The 26,528-nt window shown below is 40.1% G+C and overlaps 1 protein-coding gene across 1 annotated transcript; it reads left to right on the forward strand.

Annotated features, from left to right (window-relative positions):
- Positions 1 to 7,656: 7,656 nt before the first annotated feature.
- LOC126095447 (pre-mRNA-splicing factor CWC22 homolog) lies at positions 7,657 to 8,961 on the forward strand. The gene has a single exon (XM_049910240.1). The coding sequence runs from the start codon at positions 7,657 to 7,659 to the stop codon at positions 8,959 to 8,961; it is 1,305 nt and encodes a 434-aa protein (XP_049766197.1).
- Positions 8,962 to 26,528: the final 17,567 nt, after the last annotated feature.

Raw genomic sequence — 26,528 nt, forward strand, 5'->3', positions numbered from 1 at the left:
CGCAATGATGGGAAAAACGCAATGATGGGAAAAACGCAGAGATGGGAAAAACGCAGAGATGGGAAAAACGAAGAGATTGGAAAAACGCAGAGATGGGAAAAACGCAGAGATGGGAAAAACGCAGAGATGGGAAAAACGCAGAGATGGGAAAAACGCAGAGATGGGAAAAACGCAGAGATGGGAAAAACGCAAAGATGGCAAAAACGCAAAGATGGGAAAAACGCAAAGATGGGAAAAACGCAATGATGGGAAAAACGCAGAGATGGGAAAAACGCAGAGATGGGAAAAACGCAGAGATGGGAAAAACGCAGAGATGGGAAAAACGCAAAGATGGGAAAAGATGGGAAAAACGTAAAGATGGTAAAAACGCAGAGATGGGAAAAACGCAAATATTGGAAAAACGCAAGTATTTCGAAGAGAAACATGTGGCACAACTTCACAAGAGGAAAGAATCAGTTGGTAGGACATAGTCTGTAGCATCAAGAGTTCACGAAATTTTGGACAAACGCAAATATGGGAAAAACGCAAATATGGGAAAAACGCAAATATGGGAAAAACGCAAATATGGGAAAAACGCAAATATGGGAAAAACGCAAATATGGGAAAAACGCAAATATGGGAAAAACGCAAATATGGGGAAAACGCAAATATGGGAAAAACGCAAATATGGGAAAAACGCAATGATGGGAAAAACGCAATGATGGGAAAAACGCAATGATGGGAAAATCGCAATGATAGGAAAAACGCAATGATGGGAAAAACGCAATGATGGGAAAAACGCAATGATGGGAAAAACGCAATGATGGGAAAAACGCAATGATGGGAAAAACGCAATGATGGGAAAAACGCAATGATGGGAAAAACGCAATGATGGGAAAAACGCAATGATGGGAAAAACGCAATGATGGGAAAAACGCAAAGATGGGAAAAACGCAAAGTTGGGAAAAACGCAATGATGGGAAAAACGCAATGATGGGAAAAACGCAATGTTGGGAAAAACGCAATGATGGGAAAAACGCAATGATGGGAAAAACGCAATGATGGGAAAAACGCAAATATGGGAAAAACGCAATGATGGGAAAAACGCAATGATAGGAAAAACGCAATGATGGGCAATACGAAATGATGGGAAATACGCAATGATGGGAAATACGCAATGATGGGAAAAACGCAATGATGGGAAAAACGCAATGATGGGAAAAACGCAATGATGGGAAAAACGCAATGATGGGAAAAACGCAATGATGGGAAAAACGCAATGATGGGAAAAACGCAATGATGGGAAGAACGCAATGATGGGAAAAACGCAATGATGGGAAAAACGCAGAGATGGGAAAAACGCAGAGATGGGAAAAACGAAGAGATGGGAAAAACGCAGAGATGGGAAAAACGCAGAGATGGGAAAAACGCAGAGATGGGAAAAACGCAGAGATGGGAAAAACGCAAAGGCGGGAAAATGCAGAGATGGGAAAACCGCAGAGATGGGAAAAACGCAAAGATGGCAAAAACGCAAAGATGGGAAAAACGCAAAGATGGGAAAAACGCAATGATGGGAAAAACGCAGAGATGGGAAAAACGCAGAGATGGGAAAAACGCAGAGATGGGAAAAACGCAGAGATGGGAAAAACGCAAAGATGGGAAAAGATGGGAAAAACGTAAAGATGGTAAAAACGCAGAGAGGGGAAAAACGCAAATATTGGAAAAACGCAAATATTTCGAAGAGAAACTTGTGGCACAACTTCACAAGAGGAAAGAATCAGTTGGTAGGACATGGTCTGTAGCATCAAGAGTTCACGAAATTTTGGACAAACGCAAATATGGGAAAAAACGCAAATATGGGAAAAACGCAAATATGGGAAAAACGCAAATATGGGAAAAACGCAAATATGGGAAAAACGCAAATATGGGAAAAACGCAAATATGGGAAAAACGCATATATGGGAAATACGCAAATATGGGAAAAACGCAAATATGGGAAAAACGCAATGATGGGAAAAACGCAATGATGGGAAAAACGCAATGATGGGAAAAACGCAATGATGGGAAAAACGCAATGATAGGAAAAACGCAATGATGGGAAAAACGCAATGATGGGAAAAACGCAATGATGGGAAAAACGCAATGATGGGAAAAACGCAACGATGGGAAAAACGCAACGATGGGAAAAACGCAACGATGGGAAAAACGCAACGATGGGAAAAACGCAACGATGGGAAAAACGCAACGATGGGAAAAACGCAACGATGGGAAAAACGCAACGATGGGAAAAACGCAACGATGGGAAAAACGCAATGATGGGAAAAACGCAATGATGGGAAAAACGCAATGATTTGAAAAAAGCAATGATGGGAAAAACGCAATGATGGGAAAAACGCAGTGATGGGAAAAACGCAAAGATGGGAAAAACGCAAAGTTGGGAAAAACGCAATGATGGGAAAAACGCAATGATGGGAAAAACGCAATGATGTGAAAAACGCAATGATGGGAAAAACGCAATGATGGGAAAAACGCAATGATGGGAAAAACGCAATGATGGGAAAAACGCAAATATGGGAAAAACGCAAATATGGGAAAAACGCAATGATGGGAAAAATGCAATGATGGGAAAATCGCAATGATGGGAAAAACGCAATGATGGGAAAAACGCAATGATGGGAAAAACGCAATGATGGGAAACACGCAATGATGGGAAAAACGCAATGATGGGAAAAACGCAATGATGGGAAAAACGCAATAATGGGAAAAACGCAATGATGGGAAAAACGCAAAGATGGGAAAAACGCAAAGATGGGAAAAACGCAAAGATGGGAAAAACGCAATGATGGGAAAAATGCAATAATGGGAAAAACGCAATGATGGGAAAAACGCAATGATGGGAAAAACGCAATGATGGGAAAAACGCAATGATGGGAAAAACGCAATGATGGGAAAAACGCAATGATGGGAAAAACGCAATGATGGGAAAAACGCAAATATGGGAAAAACGCAAATATGGGAAAAACGCAAATATGGGAAAAACGCAAAAATGCGAAAAACGCAAAAATGCGAAAAACGCAAATATGGGAAAAACGCAAATATGGGAAAAACGAAAATATGGGAAAAACGCAAATATGGGAAAAACGAAAGTATGGGAAAAACGAAAGTATGGGAAAAACGCAAACATGGGAAAAAAGCAAACATGGGAAAAAAGCAAACATGGGAAAAAAGCAAACATGGGAATATCGCAGAAATGGGAATATCGCAGAAATGGGAAAAACGCAGAAATGGGAAAAACGCAAACATGAGAAAAAAGCAAACATGTAAAGACGCAAACATGGGAAAAACGGAAACATGGGAAAAACGCAGACATGGGAAAAACGCAGACATGGGAAAAACGCAGACATGTGAAAAACGCAGACATGGGAAAAACGCAGACATGGGAAAAACGCAGACATGGGAAAAACGCAGACATGGGAAAAACGAAGACATGGGAAAAACACAGACATGGGAAAAACACAGACATGGGAAAACCTCAAACATGTGAAAAATGCAAATATTTCGAAGAGAAACTTGTGGCACAACTTCACAAGAGGAAAGAATCAGTTGGTAGGACATAGTCTGTAGCATCAAGAGTTCACGAAATTTTGGACAAACGCAAATATGGGAAAAACGTAAATATGGGAAAAACGCAAATATGGGAAAAAAGCAAATATGGAAAAAAAGCTAATATGGGAAAAAAGCAAATATGGGAAAAAAGCAAATATGGGAAAAAAGCAAATATGGGAAAAAAGCAAATATGGGAAAAAAGCAAATATGGGAAAAAAGCAAATATGGGAAAAAAGCAAATATGGGAAAAAAGCAAATATGGGAAAAAAGCAAATATGGGAAAAAAGCAAATATGGGAAAAAGCAAATATGGGAAAAAAGCAAATATGGGAAAAACGCTAATATTTCCATTAGAAACTTGTGGAACAAATTCACAAGAGGAAAGAATCAGATTCTAGGACATAGTCTGAAGCATCAAGGCTTTACGAAATTTCGGACAAACGCAAATATGGGAAAAACGCAAATATGGGAAAAACGCAAATATGGGAAAAACGCAAATATGGGAAAAACGCAAATATGGGAAAAACGCAAATATGGGAAAAACGCAAATATGGGAAAAACGCAAATATGGGAAAAACGCAAATATGGGAAAAACGCAAATATTGGAAAAACGCAAATATGGGAAAAACGCAAATATGGGAAAAACGCAAATATGGGAAAAACGCAAATATGGGAAAAACGCAAATATGCGAAAAACGCAAATATGCGAAAAACGCAAAAATGCGAAAAACGCAAAAATGGGAAAAACGCAAAAATGGGAAAAACGCAAAAATGGGAAAAACGCAAAAATGGGAAAAACGCAAAAATGGGAAAAACCCAAAAATGGGAAAAATGCAGACATGGGAAAAACGCAGACATGGGAAAAACGCAGACATGGGAAATATGCAGACATGGGAAAAATGCAGACATGGGAAAAACGCAGACATGGGAAAAACGCAGACATGGGAAAAATGCAGACATGGGAAAAACGCAGACATGGGAGAAACACAGACATGGGAAAAACGCAGACATGGGAAAAACGCAGACATGGGAAAAACGCAGACATGGGAAAAACGCAGACATGGTAAAAGCGCAAACACGGGAAAAACGCAGACATGGGAAAAACGCAATTATGGGAAAAGCGCAAGTATGGGAAAAAAGCAAATATGGGAAAAACGCAAATATGGGAAAAACGCAAATATGGGAAAAACGCAAATATGGGAAAAACGCAAATATGGGAAAAACGCAAATATGGGAAAAGCGCAAGTATGGGAAAAACGCAAATATGGGAAAAACGCAAATATGGGAAAAACGAAAATATGGGAAAAACGAAAATATGGGTAAAACGCAAACATGGGAACAACGCAAATATGGGAAAAAGCAAATATGGGAAAAACGCTAATATTTCCATTAGAAACTTGTGGCACAACTTCACAAGAGGATAGAATCAGTTGGTAGGACATATTCTGAAGCATCAAGGCATCACGAAATTTAGGAAAAACGCAAATATGGGAAATACGCAAATACATATGGGAAAAACGCAAATATGAGAAAAACGCAAATATGGGAAAAACGCAAATATGGGAAAAACGCAAATATGGGAAAAACGCAAATATGGGAAAAACGTAAACATGGGAAAATCGCAAACATAGGAAAAACGCAAACATAGGAAAAACGCAAACATGGGATAAACGCAAACATGGGAAAAACGCAAACATGGGAAAAACGCAAATATGGGAAAAAAGCAATATGGGAAATACGCAAATTTGGAATAACGGAAATATGGGAAAAACCCTTATATGGGACAAATGCAGATATGGGAAAGACGCAAATATGGGAAAAAAGCAAATATGTTAAAAAAGCAAATATGGGAAAAACAATAATATTTCCATTAGAAACTTGTGGCACAACTTCAGAAGAGGATACAATCAGCTTCTAGGACATAGTGTGAGTCATCAAAGCTTTACGAAATTTTGGACAAACGCAAATATGGGAAAAACGCAAAAATGGGAAAAACGCAAAAATGGGAAAAACGCAAAAATGGGAAAAACGCAAAAATGGGAAAAACGCAAAAATGGGAAAAACGCAAAAATGGAAAAAACGCAAAAATGGGAAAAACGCAAAAATGGGAAAAACCCAAAAATGGGAAAAACGCAAAAATGGGAAAAATGCAAAAATGGGAAAAACGCAAAAATGGGAAAAACGCAAAAATGGGAAAAACGCAAAAATGGGAAAAACGCAAAAATGGGAAAAACGCAAAAATTGGAAAAACGCAAAAATGGGAAAAACGCAAAAATGGGAAAAACGCAAAAATGGGAAAAACGCAAAAATGGGAAAAACGCAAAAATGGAAAAACGCAAAAATGGGAAAAACGCAAAAATGGGAAAAACGCAAAAATGGGAAAAACGCAAAAATGGGAAAAACGCAAAAATGGGAAAAAAGCAAAAATGGGAAAAACGCAAAAATGGGAAAAACGCAAAAGTGGGAAAAACGCAAAAGTCGGAAAAACGCAAAAAATGGAAAAACGCAAAAACGGGAAAAACGCAAAAATGGGAAAAACGCAAAAATGGGAAAAACGCAAAAATGGGAAAAACGCAAAATATGGGAAAAACGCAAAATATGGGAAATACGCAAAATATGGGAAAAACGCAAAATATGGGATAAACGCAATATATGGGAAAAACGCAAAATATGGGAAAAACGCAAAATATGGGAAAAACGAAAATATGGGAAAAACGAAAATATGGGAAAAACGAAAATATGGGAAAAACGAAAATATGTGAAAAACGAAAATATGGGAAAAAAGCAAACATGGGAAAAAAGCAAACATGGGAATAAAGCAAACATGGGAATATCGCAGAAATGGGAAAAACGCAGACATGGGAAAAACGCTGACATGGGAAAAACGCAGACATGGGAAAAACGCAGACATGGGAAAAACGCAGACATGGGAAAAACGCAGACATGGGAAAAATGCAGACATGGGAAAAACGCAGACATGGGAAAAACGCAGACATGGGAAAAATGCAGACATGGGAAAAACGCAGACATGGGAGAAACGCAGACATGGGAAAAACGCAGACATGGGAAAAACGCAGACATGGGAAAAACGCAGACATGGGAAAAACGCAGACATGGTGAAAGCGCAAACACGGGAAAAACGCAGACATGGGAAAAACGCAAATATGGGAAAAGCGCAAGTATGGGAAAAAAACAAATATGGGAAAAACGCAAATATGGGAAAAACGCAAATATGGGAAAAACGCAAATATGGGAAAAACGCAAATATGGGAAAAACGCAAATATGGGAAAAGCGCAAGTATGGGAAAAACGCAAATATGGGAAAAACGCAAATATGGGAAAAACGAAAATATGGGAAAAACGAAAATATGGGTAAAACGCAAACATGGGAACAACGCAAATATGGGAAAAAGCAAATATGGGAAAAACGCTAATATTTCCATTAGAAACTTGTGGCACAACTTCACAAGAGGATAGAATCAGTTGGTAGGACATATTCTGAAGCATCAAGGCATCACGAAATTTAGGAAAAACGCAAATATGGGAAATACGCAAATACATATGGGAAAAACGCAAATATGAGAAAAACGCAAATATGGGAAAAACGCAAATATGGGAAAAACGCAAATATGGGAAAAACGCAAATACGGGAAAAACGAAAACATGGGAAAATCGCAAACATAGGAAAAACGCAAACATAGGAAAAACGCAAACATGGGATAAACGCAAACATGGGAAAAACGCAAACATGGGAAAAACGCAAACATGGGAAAAAAGCAATATGGGAAATACGCAAATTTGGAATAACGCAAATATGGGAAAAACCCTTATATGGGACAAATGCAGATATGGGAAAGACGCAAATATGGGAAAAAAGCAAATATGTTAAAAAAGCAAATATGGGAAAAACAATAATATTTCCATTAGAAACTTGTGGCACAACTTCAGAAGAGGATACAATCAGCTTCTAGGACATAGTGTGAGTCATCAAAGCATTACGAAATTTTGGACAAACGCAAATATGGGAAAAAAGCAAAAATGGGAAAAAAGCAAAAATGGGAAAAACGCAAAAATGGGAAAAACGCAAAAATGGGAAAAACGCAAAAATGGGAAAAACGCAAAAATGGGAAAAACGCAAAAATGGGAAAAACGCAAAAATGGGAAAAACGCAAAAATGGGAAAAACGCAAAAATGGGAAAAACGCAAAAATGGGAAAAACGCAAAAATGGGAAAAACGCAAAAATGGGAAAAACGCAAAAATGGGAAAAACGCAAAAATGGGAAAAACGCAAAAATGGGAAAAACGCAAAAATGGGAAAAACGCAAAAATGGGAAAAACGCAAAAATGGGAAAAACGCAAAAATGGGAAAAACGCAAAAATGGGAAAAACGCAAAAATGGAAAAACGCAAAAATGGGAAAAACGCAAAAATGGGAAAAACGCAAAAATGGGAAAAACGCAAAAATGGGAAAAACGCAAAAATGGGAAAAAAGCAAAAATGGGAAAAACGCAAAAATGGGAAAAACGCAAAAGTGGGAAAAACGCAAAAGTCGGAAAAACGCAAAAAATGGAAAAACGCAAAAACGGGAAAAACGCAAAAATGGGAAAAACGCAAAAATGGGAAAAACGCAAAAATGGGAAAAACGCAAAATATGGGAAAAACGCAAAATATGGGAAATACGCAAAATATGGGAAAAACGCAAAATATGGGATAAACGCAATATATGGGAAAAACGCAAAATATGGGAAAAACGAAAATATGGGAAAAACGAAAATATGGGAAAAACGAAAATATGGGAAAAACGAAAATATGTGAAAAACGAAAATATGGGAAAAAAGCAAACATGGGAAAAAAGCAAACATGGGAATAAAGCAAACATGGGAATATCGCAGAAATGGGAAAAACGCAGACATGGGAAAAACGCTGACATGGGAAAAACGCAGACATGGGAAAAACGCAGACATGGGAAAAACGCAGACATGGGAAAAACGCAGACATGGGAAAAACGCAGACATGGGAAAAACGCAGACATGGGAAGAACGCAGACATGGGAAAAACGCAGACATGGGAAAAACGCAGACATGGAAAAACGCAGACATGGGAAAGACGCAGACATGGGAAAGACGCAGACATGGGAAAGACGCAGGCTTGGGAAAGACGCAGACATGGGAAAGACGCAGACATGGGAAAGACGCAGACATGGGAAAAATGCAGACATGGGAAAAGCGCAGACATGGGAAAAGCGCAGACATGGGAAAAGCGCAGACATGGGAAAAGCGCAGACATGGGAAAAACGCAGACATGGGAAAAACGCAGACATGGGAAAAACGCAGACATGGGAAAAACGCAGACATGGGAAAAACGCAGACATGGGATAAACGCAGACATGGGAAAAACGCAAACATGGGAAAAACGCAGACATGGGAAAAACGCAGACATGGGAAAAACGCAGACATGGGAAAAACGCAGACATGGGAAAAACGCAGACATGGGAAAAACGCAGATATGGGAAAAACGCAGACATGGGAAAAACGCAGACATGGGAAAAACGCAAACATGGGAAAAACGCAAACATGGGAAAAACGCAAACATGGGAAAAACGCAAACATGGGAAAAACACAAACATGGGAATAACGCAAACATGGGAATAACGCAAACATGGGAATAACGCAAACATGGGAATAACGCAAACATGCGATTAACGCAAACATGGGAATAACGCAAACATGGGAATAACGCAAACATGGGAATAACGCAAACATGGGAATAACGCAAATATGGGAAAAACGCAAATATGGGAAAAACGCAAATATGGGAAAAACGCAAATATTGGAAAAACGCAAATATGGGAAAAACGCAAATATGGGAAAAACGCAAATATGGGAAAAACGCAAATATGGGAAAAACGCAAATATGGGAAAAACGCAAATATGGGAAAAACGCAAATATTGGAAGAACGCAAATATGGGAAAAACGCAAATATGGGAAAAACGCAAATATGGGAAAAACGCAAATATGGGAAAAACGCAAATATGGGAAAAACGCAAATATGCGAAAAACGCAAATATGCGAAAAACGCAAAAATGCGAAAAACGCAAAAATGGGAAAAACGCAAAAATGGGAAAAACGCAAAAATGGGAAAAACGCAAAAATGGGAAAAACGCAAAAATGGGAAAAGCGCAAGTATGGGAAAAGCGCAAGTATGGGAAAAGCGCAAGTATGGGAAAAGCGCAAGTATGGGAAAAACGCAAGTATGGAAAAACGCAAGTATGGGAAAAACGCAAATACGGGAAAAACGCAAATATGGGAAAAACGCAAGTATGGGAAAAACGCAAGTATGGGAAAAACGCAAATATGGGAAAAACGCTAATATGGGAAAAACGCAAATATGGGAAAAACGCAAATATGGGAAAAACGCAAATATGGGAAAAACGCAAATATGGGAAAAACGCAAATATGGGAAAACGCAAATATGGGAAAAACGCAAATATGGGAAAAACGCAAATATGGGAAAAACGCAAATATGGGAAAAACGCAAATATCGGAAAAACGCAAATAACGGAAAAACGCAAATAACGGGAAAAACGCAATTACGGGAAAAACGCAAATACGGGAAAAACGCAAATACGGGAAAAACGCAAATACGGGAAAAACGCACATACGGGAAAAACGAAAATACGGGAAAAACGAAAATACGGGAAAAACGAAAATACGGGAAAAACGCAAAAATGGGAAAAACGCAAAAATGGGAAAAACGCAAAAATGGGAAAACGCAAAAATGGGAGAAACGCAAAAATGGGAAAAACGCAAAAATGGGAAAAACGCAAGTATGGGACAAGCAAAAGTATGGGACAAGCGCAAGTATGGGAACAGCGCAAGTATGGGAAAAGCGCAAGTATGGGAAAAGCGCAAGTGTGGGAAAAGCGCAAGTATGGGAAAAGCGCAAGTATGGGAAAAGCGCAAGTATGGGAAAAGCGCAAGTATGGGAAAAGCGCAAGTATGGGAAAAGTGCAAGTATGGGAAAAGCGCAAGTATGGGAAAAGCGCAAGTATGGGAAAAGCGCAAGTATGGGAAAAGCGCAAGTATGGGAAAAGCGCAAGTATGGGAAAAGCGCAAGTATGGGAAAAGCGCAAGTATGGGAAAAGCTCAAGAATGGGAAAAGCGCAAGTATGGGAAAAGCGCAAGTATGGGAAAAGCGCAAGTATGGGAAAAGCGCAAGTATGGGAAAACCGCAAGTATGGGAAAAACGCAAGTATGGGAAAAGCGCAATGATGGGAAAAGCGCAAATATGGGAAAAACGCAAATATGGGAAAAACGCAAATATGGGAAAAACGCAAATATGGGAAAAACGCAAATATGGGAAAAACGCAAATATGGGAAAAACGCAAATATGGGAAAAAAGCAAATATGTTAAAAGAGCAAATATGGGAAAAACAATAATATTTCCATGAGAAACTTGTGGCACAACTTCAGAAGAGGAAAGAATCAGCTTCTAGGACATAGTGTGAGTCATCAAAGCTTTACGAAATTTTGAACAAACGCAAATATGGGAAAAAAGCAAATATGGGAAAAAAGCAAATATGGGAAAAAAGCAAATATGGGAAAAAAGCAAATATGGGAAAAACGCAAACATGGGAAAAACGCAAACACGGGAAAAACGCAAACACGGGAAAAACGCAAACACGGGACAAACGCAAACACGGGAAAAACGCAAACACGGGAAAAACGCAAACACGGGAAAAACGCAAACACGGGAAAAACGCAGACACGGGAAAAACGCAGACACGGGAAAAACGCAAACACGGGAAAAACGCAAACACGGGAAAAACGCAAGTATGGGAAAAGCGCAAAAATGGGAAAAACGCAAACATGGGAAAAACGCACACATGGGAAAAACGCACACATGGGAAAAACGCACACATGGGAAAAACGTACACATGGGAAAAACGCAAACATGGGAAAAACGCAAACATGGGAAAAACGCAAACATGGGAAAAACGCAAACATGGGAAAAACGCAAACATGGGAAAAACGCAAACTTGGGAAAAACGCAAAAATGGGAAAAACGCAAACATGGGAAAAACGCAAACATGGGAAAAACGCAAAAATGGGTAAAACTCAAAAATGGGAAAAACGCAAAAATGGGAAAAACGCCAAAATGGGATAAACGCAAATATGGTAAAAGCGCCAGTATGGCAAAAGCGCCAGTATGGGAAGAGGGCAAGTATGGGAAAAGGGCAAGTATGGGAAATGGGCAAGCATGGGAAAAGGGCAAGTATGGGAAAAGCGCAAGTATGGGAAAAGCGCAAGTATGGGAAAAGCGCAAGTATGGGAAAAGCGCAAGTATGGGAAAAGCGCAAGTATGGGAAAAGTGCAAGTATGGGAAAAGCGCAAGTATGGGAAAAACGCAAATATGGGAAAAACGCAAAAATGGGAAAAACGCAAAAATGGGAAAAACGCAAAAATGGGAAAAACGCAAAAATGGGAAAAACGCAAAAATGGGAAAAACGCAAAAATGGGAAAAACGCAAAAATGGGAAAAACGCAAAAATGGGAAAAACGCAAAAATGGGAAAAACGCAAAAATGGGAAAAACGCAAAAATGGGAAAAACGCAAAAATGGGAAAAACGCAAAAATGGGAAAAACGCAAAAATGGGAAAAACGCAGACATGGGAAAAACGCAGACATGGGAAAAACGCAGACATGGGAAAAACGCAGACATGGGAAAAACGCAGACATGGGAAAAACGCAGACATGGGAAAAACGCAGACATGGGAAAAACGCAGACATGGGAAAAACGCAGACATGGGAAAGACGCAGACATGGGAAAGACGCAGACATGGGAAAAACGCAGACATGGGAAAAACGCAGACATGGGAAAAACGCAGACATGGGAAAGACGCAGACATGGGAAAGACGCAGACATGGGAAACACGCAGACATGGGAAAGACGCACACATGGGAAAGACGCAGACATGGGAAAGACGCGGACATGGGAAAGACGCAGACATGGGAAAAAAGCAGACATGGGAAAAACGCAGACATGGGAAAAACGCAGACGTGGGAAAAACGCAGACATGGGAAAAACGCAGCCATGGGAAAAACGCAGACATGGGAAAAACGCAGACATGGGAAAAACGCAGACATGGGAAAAACGCAGACATGGGAAAAACGCAAACATGGGAAAAACGCAAACATGGGAAAAACGCAAACATGGGAAAAACGCCAACATGGGAAAAACGCAAACATGGGAAAAACGCAAACATGGGAATAACGCAAACATGGGAATAACGCAAACATGGGAATAACGCAAACATGGGAATAACGCAAACATGTGAATAACGCAAACATGGAAATAACGCAAACATGGGAATAACGCAAACATGGGAATAACGCAAACATGGGAATAACGCAAACATGGGAATAACGCAAACATGGGAATAACGCAAACATGGGAATAACGCAAAAATGGAATAACGCAAAAATGGGAATAACGTAAACATGGGAAAAACGCAAACATGGGAAAAACGCAAACATGGGAAAAACGAAAAATATGGGAAAAAAGCAATATGGGAAAAAAGCAATATGGGAAAAAAGCAATATGCGAAATACGCAAATATGGGAAAAAAGCAAATATGTTAAAAGAGCAAATATGGGAAAAACAATAATATTTCCATGAGAAACTTGTGGCACAACTTCAGAAGAGGAAAGAATCAGCTTCTAGGACATAGTGTGAGTCATCAAAGCTTTACGAAATTTTGGACAAACGCAAATATGGCAATAAAGCAAATATGGGAAAAACGCAGACATGGGGAAAACGCAAACACGGGAAAAACGCAAACACGGGATAAACGCAAACACGGGAAAAACGCAAACACGGGAAAAACGCAAACACGGGAAAAACGCAAACACGGGAAAAACGCAAACTCGTGAAAAACGCAAACACGGGAAAAACGCAAACACGGGAAAAACGCAAATACGGGAAAAACGCACATACGGGAAAAACGAAAATACGGGAAAAACGAAAATACGGGAAAAACGAAAATACGGGAAAAACGAAAATACGGGAAAAACGCAAATACGGGAAAAACGCAAATACGGGAAAAACGAAAATACGGGAAAAACGAAAATACGGGAAAAACGCAAAAATGGGAAAAACGCAAAAATGGGAAAAACGCAAAAATGGGAAAAACGCAAAAATGGGAAAAACGCAAAAATGGGAAAAACGCAAGTATGGGACAATCACAAGTATGGGACAAGCGCAAGTATGGGAGAAGCGCAAGTATGGGAAAAGCGCAAGTATGGGAAAAGCGCAAGTATGGGAAAAGCGCAAGTATGGGAAAAGCGCAAGTATGGGAAAAGTGCAAGTATGGGAAAAGCGCAAGTATGGGAAAAGCGCAAGTATGGGAAAAGCGCAAGTATGGGAAAAGCGCAAGTATGGGAAAAGCGCAAGTATGGGAAAAGCGCAAGTATGGGAAAGGCGCAAGTATGGGAAAAGCGCAAGTATGGGAAAAGCTCAAGTATGGGAAAAGCGCAAGTATGGGAAAACCGCAAGTATGGGAAAAACGCAAGTATGGGAAAAACGCAAGTATGGGAAAAGCGCAATGATGGGAAAAGCGCAAATATGGGAAAAACGCAAATATGGGAAAAACGCAAATATGGGAAAAACGCAAATATGGGAAAAACGCAAATACGGGAAAAAAGCAAATATGTTAAAAGAGCAAATATGGAAAAACAATAATATTTCCATGAGAAACTTGTGGCATAACTTCAGAAGAGAAAAGAATCAGCTTCCAGGACATAGTGTGAGTCATCAAAGCTTTACGAAATTTTGGACAAACGCAAATATGGGAAAAAAGCAATTATGGGAAAAAAGCAAATATGGGAAAAACGCAAACATGGGAAAAACGCAAACATGGGAAAAACGCAAACATGGGAAAAACGCAAACATGGGAAAAACGCAAACATGGGAATAACGCAAACATGGGAATAACGCAAACATGGGAATAACGCAAACATGGGATTAACGCAAACATGGGAATAACGCAAACATGGGAATAACGCAAACATGGGAATAACGCAAACATGGGAATAACGCAAACATGGGAATAACGCAAACATGGGAATAACGTAAACATGGGAAAAACGTAAACATGGGAAAAACGCAAACATGGGAAAAACGCAAACATGGGAAAAACGCAAACATGGGAAAAACGCAAACATGGGAAAAACGCAAACATGGGAAAAACGCAAACATGGGAAAAACGCAAACATAGGAAAAACGCAAACATGGGAAAAACGCAAACATGGGAAAAACGCAAACATGGGAAAAACGCAAACACGGGAAAAACGCAAATATGGGAAAAAAGCAATATGGGAAAAAAGCAATATGGGAAAAAAGCAATATGCGAAATACGCAAATATGGGAAAAAAGCAAATATGTTAAAAGAGCAAATATGGGAAAAACAATACTATTTCCATGAGAAACTTGTGGCATAACTTCAGAAGAGGAAAGAATCAGCTTCTAAGACATAGTGTGAGTCATCAAAGCTTTACGAAATTTTGGACAAACGCAAATATGGCAAAAAAGCAAATATGGGAAAAACGCAAACATGGGAAAAACGCAAACACGGAAAAAACGCAAACACGGGATAAACGAAAACACGGGAAAAACGCAAACACGGGAAAAACGCAAACACGTGAAAAACGCAAAAATGGGAATAACGCAAACACGGGAAAAACGCAAACACGGGAAAAACACAAACACGGGAAAAACGCAAGTATGGGAAAAGCGCAAGTATGGGAAAAGCGCAAGTATGGGAAAAGCGCAAGTATGGGAAAAGCGCAAGTATGGGAAAAGCGAAAGTATGGGAAAAGCGCAAGTATGGGAAAAACGCAAGTATGGAAAAACGCAAGTATGGAAAAACGCAAGTATGGGAAAAACGCAAATACGGGAAAAACGCAAATATGGGAAAAACGCAAGTATGGGAAAAACGCAAGTATGGGAAAAACGCAAATATGGGAAAAACGCAAATATGGGAAAAACGCAAATATGGGAAAAACGCAAATATGGGAAAAACGCAAATATGGGAAAAACGCAAATATGGGAAAACGCAAATATGGGAAAAACGCAAATATGGGAAAAACGCAAATATGGGAAAAACGCAAATATGGGAAAAACGCAAATATGGGAAAAACGCAAATATCGGCAAAACGCAAATAACGGGAAAAACGCAAATACGGGAAAAACGCAAATACGGGAAAAACGCAAATACGGGAAAAACGCAAATACGGGAAAAACGCACATACGGGAAAAACGAAAATACGGGAAAAACGAAAATACGGGAAAAACGAAAATACGGGAAAAACGAAAATACGGGAAAAACGCAAAAATGGGAAAAACGCAAAAATGGGAAAAACGCAAAAATGGGAGAAACGCAAAAATGGGAAAAACGCAAAAATGGGAAAAACGCAAGTATGGGACAAGCAAAAGTATGGGGCAAGCGCAAGTATGGGAACAGCGCAAGTATGGGAAAAGCGCAAGTATGGGAAAAGCGCAAGTGTGGGAAAAGCGCAAGTATGGGAAAAGCGCAAGTATGGGAAAAGCGCAAGTATGGGAAAAGCGCAAGTATGGGAAAAGCGCAAGTATGGGAAAAGTGCAAGTATGGGAAAAGCGCAAGTATGGGAAAAGCGCAAGTATGGGAAAAGCGCAAGTATGGGAAAAGTGCAAGTATGGGAAAAGCGCAAGTATGGGAAAAACGCAAATATGGGAAAAATGCAAATATGGGAAAAACGCTAATATGGGAAAAACGCAAATATGGGAAAAACGCAAACATGGGAAAAACGCAAACACGGAAAAAACGCAAACACGGGATAAACGAAAACACGGGAAAAACGCAAACACGGGAAAAACGCAAACACGTGAAAAACGCAAAAATGGGAATAACGCAAACACGGGAAAAACGCAAACACGGGAAAAACGCAAACACGGGAAAAACACAAACACGGGAAAAACGCAAGTATGGGAAAAGCGCAAGTATGGGAAAAGCGCAAGTATGGGAAAAGCGCAAGTATGGGAAAAGCGCAAGTATGGGAAAAGCGCAAGTATGGGAAAAGCGCAAGTATGGGAAAAACGCAAGTATGGAAAAACGCAAGTATGGGAAAAACGCAAATACGGGAAAAACGCAAATATGGGAAAAACGCAAGTATGGGAAAAACGCAAGTATGGGAAAAACGCAAATATGGGAAAAACGCTAATATGGGAAAAACGCAAATATGGGAAAAACGCAAATATGGGAAAAACGCAAATATGGGAAAAACGCAAATATGGGAAAAACGCAAATATGGGAAAACGCAAATATGGGAAAAACGCAAATATGGGAAAAACGCAAATATGGGAAAAACGCAAATATGGGAAAAACGCAAATATCGGAAAAACGCAAATAACGGAAAAACGCAAATAACGGGAAAAACGCAATTACGGGAAAAACGCAAATACGGGAAAAACGCAAATACGGGAAAAACGCAAATACGGGAAAAACGCACATACGGGAAAAACGAAAATACGGGAAAAACGAAAATACGGGAAAAACGAAAATACGGGAAAAACGCAAAAATGGGAAAAACGCAAAAATGGGAAAAACGCAAAAATGGGAAAACGCAAAAATGGGAGAAACGCAAAAATGGGAAAAACGCAAAAATGGGAAAAACGCAAGTATGGGACAAGCAAAAGTATGGGACAAGCGCAAGTATGGGAACAGCGCAAGTATGGGAAAAGCGCAAGTATGGGAAAAGCGCAAGTGTGGGAAAAGCGCAAGTATGGGAAAAGCGCAAGTATGGGAAAAGCGCAAGTATGGGAAAAGCGCAAGTATGGGAAAAGCGCAAGTATGGGAAAAGTGCAAGTATGGGAAAAGCGCAAGTATGGGAAAAGCGCAAGTATGGGAAAAGCGCAAGTATGGGAAAAGCGCAAGTATGGGAAAAGCGCAAGTATGGGAAAAGCGCAAGTATGGGAAAAGCGCAAGTATGGGAAAAGCTCAAGAATGGGAAAAGCGCAAGTATGGGAAAAGCGCAAGTATGGGAAAAGCGCAAGTATGGGAAAAGCGCAAGTATGGGAAAACCGCAAGTATGGGAAAAACGCAAGTATGGGAAAAGCGCAATGATGGGAAAAGCGCAAATATGGGAAAAACGCAAATATGGGAAAAACGCAAATATGGGAAAAACGCAAATATGGGAAAAACGCAAATATGGGAAAAACGCAAATATGGGAAAAACGCAAATATGGGAAAAAAGCAAATATGTTAAAAGAGCAAATATGGGAAAAACAATAATATTTCCATGAGAAACTTGTGGCACAACTTCAGAAGAGGAAAGAATCAGCTTCTAGGACATAGTGTGAGTCATCAAAGCTTTACGAAATTTTGAACAAACGCAAATATGGGAAAAAAGCAAATATGGGAAAAAAGCAAATATGGGAAAAAAGCAAATATGGGAAAAAAGCAAATATGGGAAAAACGCAAACATGGGAAAAACGCAAACACGGGAAAAACGCAAACACGGGAAAAACGCAAACACGGGACAAACGCAAACACGGGAAAAACGCAGACACGGGAAAAACGCAGACACGGGAAAAACGCAAACACGGGAAAAACGCAAACACGGGAAAAACGCAAGTATGGGAAAAGCGCAAAAATGGGAAAAACGCAAACATGGGAAAAACGCACACATGGGAAAAACGCACACATGGGAAAAACGCACACATGGGAAAAACGTACACATGGGAAAAACGCAAACATGGGAAAAACGCAAACATGGGAAAAACGCAAACATGGGAAAAACGCAAACATGGGAAAAACGCAAACATGGGAAAAACGCAAACTTGGGAAAAACGCAAAAATGGGAAAAACGCAAACATGGGAAAAACGCAAACATGGGAAAAACGCAAAAATGGGTAAAACTCAAAAATGGGAAAAACGCAAAAATGGGAAAAACGCCAAAATGGGATAAACGCAAATATGGTAAAAGCGCCAGTATGGCAAAAGCGCCAGTTTGGGAAGAGGGCAAGTATGGGAAAAGGGCAAGTATGGGAAATGGGCAAGCATGGGAAAAGGGCAAGTATGGGAAAAGCGCAAGTATGGGAAAAGCGCAAGTATGGGAAAAGCGCAAGTATGGGAAAAGCGCAAGTATGGGAAAAGCGCAAGTATGGGAAAAGTGCAAGTATGGGAAAAGCGCAAGTATGGGAAAAACGCAAATATGGGAAAAATGCAAATATGGGAAAAACGCTAATATGGGAAAAACGCAAATATGGGAAAAACGCAAATATGGGAAAAACGCAAATATGGGAAAAACGAAAATATGGGTAAAACGAAAATATGGGTAAAACGCAAACATGGGAACAACGCAAATATGAGACAAAGCAAATATAGGAAAAACGCTAATATTTCCATTAGAAACTTGTGGCACAACTACACAAGAGGAAAGAATCAGTTGGTAGGACATATTCTGAAGCATCAAGGCATCACGAAATTTAGGAAAAACGCAAATATGGGAAATACGCAAATACATATGGGAAAAACGCACATATGGGAAAAACGCAAATATGGGAAAAACGCAAATATCGAAAAACGCAAATATGGTAAAAATGTAAACATGGGAAAAACGCAAACATAGGAAAAACGCAAATATGGGAAAAAAGCAATATGGGAAATACGCAAATTTGGAATAACGCAAATATGGGAAAAACCCTTATATGGGACAAATGCAGATATGGGAAAGACGCAAATACGGGAAAAAAGCAAATATGTTAAAAAAGCAAATATGGGAAAAACAATAATATTTCCATGAGAAACTTGTGGCACAACTTCAGAAGAGGATAGAATCAGCTTCTAGGACATAGTCTGAGTCATCAAAGCTTTACGAAATTTTGGACAAACGCAAATATGGGAAAAAAGCAAATATGGGAAAAACGCAAAAATGGGAAAAACGCAAAAATGGGAAAAACGCAAAAATGGGAAAAACGCAAAAATGGGAAAAACGCAAAAATGGGAAAAACGCAAAAATGGGAAAAACGCAAAAATGGGAAAAACGCAAAAATGGGAAAAACGCAAAAATGGGAAAAACGCAAAAATGGGAAAAACGCAAAAATGGGAAAAACGCAAAAATGGGAAAAACGCAAAAATGGGAAAAACGCAAAAATGGGAAAAACGCAAAAATGGGAAAAACGCAAAAATGGGAAAAACGCAAAAATGGGAAAAACGCAAAAATGGGAAAAACGCAAAAATGGGAAAAACGCAAAAATGGGAAAAACGCAAAAATGGGAAAAACGCAGACATGGGAAAAACGCAGACATGGGAAAAACGCAGACATGGGAAAAACGCAGACATGGGAAAAACGCAGACATGGGAAAAACGCAGACATGGGAAAAACGCAGACATGGGAAAAACGCAGACATGGGAAAAACGCAGACATGGGAAAGACGCAGACATGGGAAAGACGCAGACTTGGGAAAAACGCAGACATGGGAAAAACGCAGACATGGGAAAAACGCAGACATGGGAAAGACGCAGACATGGGAAAGACGCAGACATGGGAAACACGCAGACATGGGAAAGACGCACACATGGGAAAGACGCAGACATGGGAAAGACGCGGACATGGGAAAGACGCAGACATGGGAAAAACGCAGACATGGGAAAAACGCAGACATGGGAAAAAAGCAGACATGGGAAAAACGCAGACATGGGAAAAACGCAGACGTGGGAAAAACGCAGACATGGGAAAAACGCAGCCATGGGAAAAACGCAGACATGGGAAAAACGCAGACATGGGAAAAACGCAGACATGGGAAAAACGCAGACATGGGAAAAACGCAAACATGGGAAAAACGCAAACATGGGAAAAACGCAAACATGGGAAAAACGCCAACATGGGAAAAACGCAAACATGGGAAAAACGCAAACATGGGAATAACGCAAACATGGGAATAACGCAAACATGGGAATAACGCAAACATGGGAATAACGCAAACATGTGAATAACGCAAACATGGGAATAACGCAAACATGGGAATAACGCAAACATGGGAATAACGCAAACATGGGAATAACGCAAACATGGGAATAACGCAAACATGGGAATAACGCAAACATGGGAATAACGCAAAAATGGAATAACGCAAAAATGGGAATAACGTAAACATGGGAAAAACGCAAACATGGGAAAAACGCAAACATGGGAAAAACGAAAAATATGGGAAAAAAGCAATATGGGAAAAAAGCAATATGGGAAAAAAGCAATATGCGAAATACGCAAATATGGGAAAAAAGCAAATATGTTAAAAGAGCAAATATGGAAAAAACAATAATATTTCCATGAGAAACTTGTGGCACAACTTCAGAAGAGGAAAGAATCAGCTTCTAGGACATAGTGTGAGTCATCAAAGCTTTACGAAATTTTGGACAAACGCAAATATGGCAATAAAGCAAATATGGGAAAAACGCAGACATGGGGAAAACGCAAACACGGGAAAAACGCAAACACGGGATAAACGCAAACACGGGAAAAACGCAAACACGGGAAAAACGCAAACACGGGAAAAACGCAAACACGGGAAAAACGCAAACTCGTGAAAAACGCAAACACGGGAAAAACGCAAATACGGGAAAAACGCACATACGGGAAAAACGAAAATACGGGAAAAACGAAAATACGGGAAAAACGAAAATACGGGAAAAACGAAAATACGGGAAAAACGCAAATACGGGAAAAACGCAATTACGGGAAAAACGAAAATACGGGAAAAACGAAAATACGGGAAAAACGCAAAAATGGGAAAAACGCAAAAATGGGAAAAACGCAAAAATGGGAAAAACGCAAAAATGTGAAAAACGCAAAAATGGGAAAAACGCAAGTATGGGACAAGCACAAGTATGGGACAAGCGCAAGTATGGGAGAAGCGCAAGTATGGGAAAAGCGCAAGTATGGGAAAAGCGCAAGTATGGGAAAAGCGCAAGTATGGGAAAAGCGCAAGTATGGGAAAAGTGCAAGTATGGGAAAAGCGCAAGTATGGGAAAAGCGCAAGTATGGGAAAAGCGCAAGTATGGGAAAAGCGCAAGTATGGGAAAAGCGCAAGTATGGGAAAAGCGCAAGTATGGGAAAGGCGCAAGTATGGGAAAAGCGCAAGTATGGGAAAAGCTCAAGTATGGGAAAAGCGCAAGTATGGGAAAACCGCAAGTATGGGAAAAACGCAAGTATGGGAAAAACGCAAGTATGGGAAAAGCGCAATGATGGGAAAAGCGCAAATATGGGAAAAACGCAAATATGGGAAAAACGCAAATATGGGAAAAACGCAAATATGGGAAAAACGCAAATATGGGAAAAAAGCAAATATGTTAAAAGAGCAAATATGGAAAAACAATAATATTTCCATGAGAAACTTGTGGCATAACTTCAGAAGAGAAAAGAATCAGCTTCCAGGACATAGTGTGAGTCATCAAAGCTTTACGAAATTTTGGACAAACGCAAATATGGGAAAAAAGCAAATATGGGAAAAAAGCAAATATGGGAAAAACGCAAACATGGGAAAAACGCAAACATGGGAAAAACGCAAACATGGGAAAAACGCAAACATGGGAAAAACGCAAACATGGGAATAACGCAAACATGGGAATAACGCAAACATGGGAATAACGCAAACATGGGATTAACGCAAACATGGGAATAACGCAAACATGGGAATAACGCAAACATGGGAATAACGCAAACATGGGAATAACGCAAACATGGGAATAACGCAAACATGGGAATAACGCAAACATGGGAATAACGTAAACATGGGAAAAACGCAAACATGGGAAAAACGCAAACATGGGAAAAACGCAAACATGGGAAAAACGCAAACATGGGAAAAACGCAAACATGGGAAAAACGCAAACATGGGAAAAACGCAAACATGGGAAAAACGCAAACATAGGAAAAACGCAAACATGGGAAAAACGCAAACATGGGAAAAACGCAAACATGGGAAAAACGCAAACACGGGAAAAACGCAAATATGGGAAAAAAGCAATATGGGAAAAAAGCAATATGGGAAAAAAGCAATATGCGAAATACGCAAATATGGGAAAAAAGCAAATATGTTAAAAGAGCAAATATGGGAAAAACAATACTATTTCCATGAGAAACTTGTGGCATAACTTCAGAAGAGGAAAGAATCAGCTTCTAAGACATAGTGTGAGTCATCAAAGCTTTACGAAATTTTGGACAAACGCAAATATGGCAAAAAAGCAAATATGGGAAAAACGCAAACATGGGAAAAACGCAAACACGGAAAAAACGCAAACACGGGATAAACGAAAACACGGGAAAAACGCAAACACGGGAAAAACGCAAACACGTGAAAAACGCAAAAATGGGAATAACGCAAACACGGGAAAAACGCAAACACGGGAAAAACACAAACACGGGAAAAACGCAAGTATGGGAAAAGCGCAAGTATGGGAAAAGCGCAAGTATGGGAAAAGCGCAAGTATGGGAAAAGCGCAAGTATGGGAAAAGCGAAAGTATGGGAAAAGCGCAAGTATGGGAAAAACGCAAGTATGGAAAAACGCAAGTATGGAAAAACGCAAGTATGGGAAAAACGCAAATACGGGAAAAACGCAAATATGGGAAAAACGCAAGTATGGGAAAAACGCAAGTATGGGAAAAACGCAAATATGGGAAAAACGCAAATATGGGAAAAACGCAAATATGGGATAAACGCAAATATGGGAAAAACGCAAATATGGGAAAAACGCAAATATGGGAAAACGCAAATATGGGAAAAACGCAAATATGGGAAAAACGCAAATATGGGAAAAACGCAAATATGGGAAAAACGCAAATATGGGAAAAACGCAAATATCGGCAAAACGCAAATAACGGGAAAAACGCAAATACGGGAAAAACGCAAATACGGGAAAAACGCAAATACGGGAAAAACGGAAATACGGGAAAAACGCACATACGGGAAAAACGAAAATACGGGAAAAACGAAAATACGGGAAAAACGAAAATTCGGGAAAAACGCAAAAATGGGAAAAACGCAAAAATGGGAAAAACGCAAAAATGGGAGAAACGCAAAAATGGGAAAAACGCAAAAATGGGAAAAACGCAAGTATGGGACAAGCAAAAGTATGGGACAAGCGCAAGTATGGGAACAGCGCAAGTATGGGAAAAGCGCAAGTATGGGAAAAGCGCAAGTGTGGGAAAAGCGCAAGTATGGGAAAAGCGCAAGTATGGGAAAAGCGCAAGTATGGGAAAAGCGCAAGTATGGGAAAAGAGCAAGTATGGGAAAAGCGCAAGTATGGGAAAAGTGCAAGTATGGGAAAAGCGCAAGTATGGGAAAAGCGCAAGTATGGGAAAAGCGCAAGTATGGGAAAAGCGCAAGTATGGGAAAAGCGCAAGTATGGGAAAAGCGCAAGTATGGGAAAAGCGCAAGTATGGGAAAAGCTCAAGAATGGGAAAAGCGCAAGTATGGGAAAAGCGCAAGTATGGGAAAAGCGCAAGTATGGGAAAAGCGCAAGTATGGGAAAACCGCAAGTATGGGAAAAACGCAAGTATGGGAAAAGCGCAATGATGGGAAAAGCGCAAATATGGGAAAAACGCAAATATGGGAAAAACGCAAATATGGGAAAAACGCAAATATGGGAAAAACGCAAATATGGGAAAAACGCAAATATGGGAAAAAAGCAAATATGTTAAAAGAGCAAATATGGGAAAAACAATAATATTTCCATGAGAAACTTGTGGCACAACTTCAGAAGAGGAAAGAATCAGCTTCTAGGACATAGTGTGAGTCATCAAAGCTTTACGAAATTTTGAACAAACGCAAATATGGGAAAAAAGCAAATATGGGAAAAAAGCAAATATGGGAAAAAAGCAAATATGGGAAAAACGCAAACATGGGAAAAACGCAAACATGGGAAAAACGCAAACACGGGAAAAACGCAAACACGGGAAAAACGCAAACACGGGAAAAACGCAAACACGGGAAAAACGCAAACACGGGACAAACGCAAACACGGGAAAAACGCAAACACGGGAAAAACGCAAACACGGGAAAAACGCAGACACGGGAAAAACGCAGACACGGGAAAAACGCAAACACGGGAAAAACGCCAACACGGGAAAAACGCAAGTATGGGAAAAGCGCAAAAATGGGAAAAACGCAAACATGGGAAAAACGCACACATGGGAAAAACGCACACATGGGAAAAACGCACACATGGGAAAAACGCACACATGGGAAAAACGTACACATGGGAAAAACGCAAACATGGGAAAAACGCAAACATGGGAAAAACGCAAACATGGGAAAAACGCAAACATGGGAAAAACGCAAACATGGGAAAAACGCAAACTTGGGAAAAACGCAAAAATGGGAAAAACGCAAACATGGGAAAAACGCAAACATGGGAAAAACGCAAAAATGGGTAAAACGCAAAAATGGGAAAAACGCAAAAATGGGAAAAACGCCAAAATGGGATAAACGCAAAAATGGGAAAAACGCAAAAATGGGAAAAACGCAAAAATGGGAAAAACGCAAAAATGGGAAAAACGCAAAAATGGGAAAAACGCAAAAATGGGAAAAACGCAAAAATGGGAAAAACGCAGACATGGGAAAAACGCAGACATGGGAAAAACGCAGACATGGGAAAAACGCAGACATGGGAAAAACGCAGACATGGGAAAAACGCAGACATGGGAAAAACGCAGACATGGGAAAAACGCAGACATGGGAAAAACGCAGACATGGGAAAAACGCAGACATGGGAAAGACGCAGACATGGGAAAAACGCAGACATGGGAAAAACGCAGACATGGGAAAAACGCAGACATGGGAAAGACGCAGACATGGGAAAGACGCAGACATGGGAAAGACGCACACATGGGAAAGACGCAGACATGGGAAAGACGCAGACATGGGAAAGACGCAGACATGGGAAAGACGCAGACATGGGAAAAACGCAGACATGGGAAAAACGCAGACATGGGAAAAACGCAGACATGGGAAAAACGCAGACGTGGGAAAAACGCAGACATGGGAAAAACGCAGCCATGGGAAAAACGCAGACATGGGAAAAACGCAGACATGGGAAAAACGCAGACATGAGAAAAACGCAGACATGGGAAAAACGCAAACATGGGAAAAACGCAAACATGGGAAAAACGCAAACATGGGAAAAACGCAAACATGGGAAAAACGCAAACATGGGAATAACGCAAACATGGGAATAACGCAAACATGGGAATAACGCAAACATGGGAATAACGCAAACATGTGAATAACCCAAACATGGGAATAACGCAAACATGGGAATAACGCAAACATGGGAATAACGCAAACATGGGAATAACGCAAACATGGGAATAACGCAAACATGGGAATAACGCAAACATGGGAATAACGCAAAAATGGGAATAACGCAAAAATGGGAATAACGTAAACATGGGAAAAACGCAAACATGGGAAAAACGCAAACATGGGAAAAACGCAAACATGGGAAAAACGCAAACATGGGAAAAACGCAAACATGGGAAAAACGCAAACATGGGAAAAACGCAAACATGGGAATAACGCAAACATGGGAATAACGCAAACATTGGAATAACGCAAACATGGGAAAAACGCAAACACGGGAAAAACGCAAACACAGGAAAAATGGGAAAAACGCAAACATGGGAAAAACGCAAACATGGGAAAAACGCAAACATGGGAATAACACAAACATGGGAATAACGCAAACATGGGAATAACGCAAACATGGGAATAACGCAAACATGGGAATAACGCAAACATGGGAAAAACGCAAACATGGGAAAAACGCAAACATGGGAAAAACGCAAACATGGGAAAAACGCAAACATGGGAAAAACGCAAACATGGGAAAAACGCAAACATGGGAAAAACG

The sequence above is a fragment of the Schistocerca cancellata genome, chromosome 8 (genome assembly GCF_023864275.1).
Source record: "Schistocerca cancellata isolate TAMUIC-IGC-003103 chromosome 8, iqSchCanc2.1, whole genome shotgun sequence".
NCBI lineage: Eukaryota > Metazoa > Arthropoda > Insecta > Orthoptera > Acrididae > Schistocerca > Schistocerca cancellata.

Excerpts from the sequence above, each read along its gene's own strand:
- LOC126095447 (XM_049910240.1), top strand. The coding sequence starts at position 7,657 with ATGGGAAAAACGCAAAAATGGGAAAAACGCAAAAATGGGAAAAACGCA.